General features: G+C 41.5%; 1 protein-coding gene across 1 annotated transcript; it reads left to right on the top strand.

Moving 5' to 3' along the window:
* The first annotated feature begins 3,804 nt into the window (after window positions 1-3,804).
* Window positions 3,805-4,104, top strand: LOC131916377 (keratin-associated protein 3-2-like). The gene has a single exon (XM_059269692.1). The coding sequence runs from the start codon at window positions 3,805-3,807 to the stop codon at window positions 4,102-4,104; it is 300 nt and encodes a 99-aa protein (XP_059125675.1).
* Window positions 4,105-5,421: the final 1,317 nt, after the last annotated feature.

Raw genomic sequence — 5,421 nt, 5'->3', positions numbered from 1 at the left:
TCATGAAGCATTAGCACTCTAACAGAATTACAGCAGAAAGAAATTGGAAATGGTGTCTGTCTGTCATCTGACTGGTCATTGTCAACACTGAGTGTGGCTTTGAACAACAGAAGTGACAGGTCTTTTTTTTGTAAAGAGCAAAAGCTCTTCATGCTGGTTTGCACAGAAATGCATACTCATATTTTTCAGGCCACATACCATCCTAAGAACCTGTATTTTAATCTACTTCAGTTTGTAGTTTAAGTAACCAATCCCTTGTAAAACTAAAGGCTTATTCATATTCGTACTTATTTGCATGTCTAGGTGATGAAGGGCTAGTATATAGAAAATCATCTAGCAAGTTCTGTCATCTCTAAACACAATCATGTTGTGTGTCTTCAATATTCATTTATTCCCTCAGATCCATGCAAAAATACCACTGTGTATCTGATAGAAAAAGAAAAGTCGTACAGGTGTGGACTTCCCAAATGCATCAGGGGTGCACAATTTGAGAAGGACTCTTTCTTAGTTCTTGGAACATCACTCTTGATACTTTCCACTCAATATAGACCACTTATAGGAAGATATTCTAGGGAATGAACAAGAAGAAACTCAGGATAAATGTAAGCATGTTAACATATTATTGAGTAAATGGAGAACTACTTGACACCATTTTGACACTGTAGCAGGAAGCAAGTTTGAATGAAGCAACACAACCAAATAAGACCTCAGGAGCGCATGTCCCGTGGCTCATACAGAAGGTCCTGTGTTATTTGTGTGGAGTTGTGCAAACATCAACAAGGAAGCCTGCTGAAGGCAGAGGCCATGTTCCCTGAAAATAGGTAGGTATAAAAGGCCCTCCCAGGGCAACTTTGTGGAAGATCGCCTTCCTCAGCAACAAAACCTGATCCACTGTCACCATGACTGGCTGCAATTCCTGTCTCCAAGGATGCCGCTGCGTTCCCATGGGCCCGGCCACCACCCTCTGCTCCTCTGACGTATACTGTCCGCATGAAGTCTGCCTGCCCAGCACCTGTCCACACAAGATCAGTCTCCTTCAGCCCACCTGCTGCGCCACTTGCCCCCCACCCTGCTGTGTGCCTGATTCCTATGTGTCTTCATGCTGGCTGCTCAACAAGGGCTACCCTGCCCCAGATCTGACAGGGATCTCTGTTTCCACCTGTGTCCAGTCTTGTGAGTGTAAACCCTCCTGCTGCTAAATGAAGGCATTTAAAGAGCTTACCCACCTTGCCTTAAGTATCTGCAATGGTTGACAAAGGGCTTTAGTTAGACACTCTGGAAGATGCTTTGACACTGGGACTTCATTTTTGCAGAAGGATTCTTCCTGTGTTTTGAACAATGATTTCAGAGGAATGGAAAAATTGCAGTCAAGGATCTCCTTATTTTAAAAGTAAATAAACACCACCATCCCCCAAATCCTGTGCTGTCTCAGTGTGTAATGCTATAATTACATAAGGACTCTTGACGCATGCATCATGAAGCTGAAAGGTTACAGCAGAATTATACTTTCTGATGACATCAACACAAATCTCATAGCTGAAGGGAAGTCACACAAGGATACATAGATACATGGAGAAAATTGTCTGAATCATAAAACATTCATTCACTCTAAGCTTAGAAATGTTTTACATTTCAAGATCAACACCTAGCACCTACATTTATTTTTTTATTTTCCCTGAATGTACAAACAACTCAAATGTGTCCTTAAAGACACAGACAAGCTGGTCAATAGACATTCATACACTCACATTCCAAGCATTTCTCAAATGCCTCTGATGTTCCAGGCATCTCCTCAAGTGCTTGAAGGAAATAAACAAGACCAAGGATACAGTTTCCATCACAAGGGCCTTGTACTGGCATGAACAATAGAAATGTAAGGCAAACTGTAATATGTAATGTGTCAGAATGAAGCAAGGTCAACTTGACAACATAGACAATTGTGAAAACATCTGGAAGGACTAATTTATAAAGGAGGTAAATGGGCCAAACCCTCAAGAATGAGAATGGTTTGGGAAGCAGAGAACTAGCGCAGAACATTTGACGCTAAAGCAGCAATCTAAGTGAGATGACAGAGGGTACGTTTTCATTTACGATAAACACAGTATTCAAACAAAAGCCAAACGACCTGCATGACATGTAATGCATGACACTTCACGGTGGCCGCATCTAACGCTTTTCCAGTCACCCTTCTTCTTTTAGACATGCCATGTTGGTTGAACAACAACTCACCAAGGACTCTGTACTCTGTGCTTAACCAAAAATCATTTTCCATCCAATAGACTATGTAATTTAGATGCCACCGGCTGAGTGTTTTGTGTTAGAGACATGTGAAGATGTTGGAACCGTCAACTATTGCACATTAGACATGGTTGTGTTAGAGCCCTGTGACGACGTCGGAACCATCAGCTAGTACACACTAGACGTTGTGTTAGAGCCGTATGAAGATATCAGAACCGTCAACTAGTGCACATTAGACATTGTTGTGTTAGAGCCATGTGACAATGTCGGAACCGTCAGCTATTACAAGTTAGACATTGTTGTGTCTCATCTTCTGCCGACAGGAAGACAAATCAAGGCCACCTGAGGTGAAGAATGCTGTATAAGGCATCTCAGAGGAGTTTACTACCCAGGTGAAGATCCAAGAAGGAAAAACAAAGAAATATGCAGATGGGAGTCCATAACACGTTTTAATGAAGTCCTTCATTCTACATTGCATTGCTACAGTCGCCATCTTAACCCTGCTGTTACCTCTGTGAATCACGTGATTTTTCCTGTGACTCCCATTTTGTCTTATTTTAAAGTGTATATGTCATTCATGTGAAAATGAATTAGGGGGCCGGGCAGCGATGGCACACACCTTTAATCCCAGCACTCGGAAGGCAGAGCCAGGCGGATCTCTGTGAGTTCGAGGCCAGCCTGGTCTACAGAAAGAGATTCAGGAACTAAAACTACACAGAGAAACCCTGGCAAAAAAAGAAAAAAAAGAAAAAACAACAACAACAACAAAAGAAGAAGAAAAAGAAAATTAATTAGGTTCGTTTTCCTTTCATGACATATCTGATCAAGGAGAGCAAGTGAGGTTTTTTTAGTTTTGGTTTTGGTTTGGTTTGTTTTTCATTTGTTTATTTTTTTTTCTCTTTCCAATGGTTTTTATACTTTGGTTCATCTTTAAGAAAAGAGAAGCTGTGGAAAAATAAAATGTAACACCACCTTTAAAAGGTCACTAGACCAAAAAAATAAATCACTTCCTATAGATTTATTTCAAACAATGAAAAAGAATCTAACCCCATACCATCCTGTCTGATTCATTGTTTGCTCAGGAGAGCCTGACTTTTATTATCACTAAATAAAGAAATGTTAGAACTTTATATTGTCAGATGAAATAGTCACATTTATAGACAGGTAGATATTTAAAATCAAGAAGAGGGGAGGAAGATTTCAAACCTAAAAGTGTACATGAGGTGTCACTTGCTCAAATTACTTGTAACTCACACCAGTTTGGGCATGTCAGAATGCTGTAAAGATAAAATGTGACGATCTTATGACAAAAATACTGGCCCCATGAGTCAAAACTACAACTGAATTAATAAGGGCAAGAACTCCTAATAGACAAGAAAATACCAAACTGATTAGATAATCTTTGTGGAAAAGGGTGTCATAAACAAAAGCAGGATGAGAAGGAAGCCTTCTGATTGGACTCTCACCCACTGGGGAGGGTATAAAAGAGTCCAGACTGACAGGAGACATTTGAACCTCCGAGACTTCATCTTTACATTGGACCAAAGCCAACCAGACTCCATCACCATGGCTTGCTGTGTCGCCCGCTGCTGCAGCGTCCCCACCGGCCCTGCCACCACCATCTGCTCCTCAGACAAGTCCTGCTGCTGTGGAGTCTGCCTGCCCAGCACCTGCCCACACACCATTTGGCAACTGGAGCCCACCTGCTGTGACAACTGTCCCCCACCCTGCCACATTCCTCAGCCCTGTGTGCCCACCTGCTTCCTGCTCAACTCCTGCCACCCGACCCCAGACCTGCTGACTGTCAACCTCACCACCTATGTGCAGCCTGGCTGTGAGGAGCCCTGCACCCCAAGGTGCTGCTGACCTGGGGCTCCTGTGCTCAGAGACTGATACTGCAGACCCCAGGAGCTGCCTAACCCCTGTCCACTTGTCTCAGAAGTTGTCACAATGTTAAAGTAGGCAGATGGTCAGGGCTATGAAAACCCTACTTTTGATTTTAATGGCAAGAAAGCTGAGAAATTTGCTTATGTAAATGGGATGAATGGTCATGTGATTCATTTGAACAGGTGAATGTCTTCCCTTATGAAAATGCTATTGAAATCTTTAAGATTTCAAATTATGGGGTTTGGGATCATTGCTTCTAGGATCTCATTTCCTGTATTGAGTATTTTCAGAGGCAAAATAATCTCCAGATGGGTCTTCTAATAAACTGTATTTCCCTGGCTATGTATGTTCTTTATTTATGGTAGTGTTTGAAATTCATTTCTTGCATTTCAAAATAGAGGATCGGGTTTTTTTTAATTGTAGAAAGTTCCAGAAGAAGGCAGCATTGGAGCTAGTATGCTGGCATGCCATCCTAACCTCTTGTCTGTCTTTAACGTCCGTCTTCTGTCCTTTCCCTCAAACTCACAGAATCCTCAGAACAACACTACATAATGATATGAGCAAAGCTGCTTAAGTTATTAACTGTTCTCATAATTGTGAAGTTAGTTACTAAGGCAACAAGAATTTAACTCCAGGTGTGTCTGACTCTAGAGCCCAATTCTTTCCCACGTCATAAAGCATCCAGTGCAAGCAGATGAAGAAATCTGATCAGCACCTATGACACAGATTCAAAACATGCATGAAAAGTGTAAAAAATGTAAGACTCCTCAACAAAATCATCACATCCAATTTTGACAGGAAGGGATAAGTGGGCTCTAGTCCAAGTTGATAGGGATTCAGCTGTAAGATCTGGGTCATTTCTGTCTCCTTTTCACTTACAGAGCTCAAAGTGGTCGACTCTGGACACTAGTACACACCTCATTTGCCATCTGTTATCACAGAAGTGCTAGTCCAGTAGTCAGTAGAATGCCAGCTTCTCTTAGGCGACAGATGAAGAGCTAAAACTTCCATCAAAGCCGGGTACAGCTGTATCTGTAACTCCAGTGATCAGGAGGCTGAGATGGGAGGGCAGAGAGGTCAAGGCCAGGCTTGAGAAACACAGAAAGAAAGAAAGAAAGAAAGAAAGAAAGAAAGAAAGAAAGAAAGAAAGAAAGAAAGAAAGAAAGAAAGAAAAAAGAAAGAAAGAAATTGGCTAATTGAACCCATTAGCTGATTTTATGAACATACATAAATTTATATCATAGAGATATAAATTTTCTGAGCCTTTTCTGAGCCTATGAAGAATGTGTGTATGTG

This window comes from Peromyscus eremicus, chromosome 8a, assembly GCF_949786415.1.
Source record: "Peromyscus eremicus chromosome 8a, PerEre_H2_v1, whole genome shotgun sequence".
Classification (NCBI taxonomy): Eukaryota; Metazoa; Chordata; class Mammalia; order Rodentia; family Cricetidae; genus Peromyscus; species Peromyscus eremicus.
This window is presented reverse-complemented; position numbering and strand designations above follow the sequence as displayed.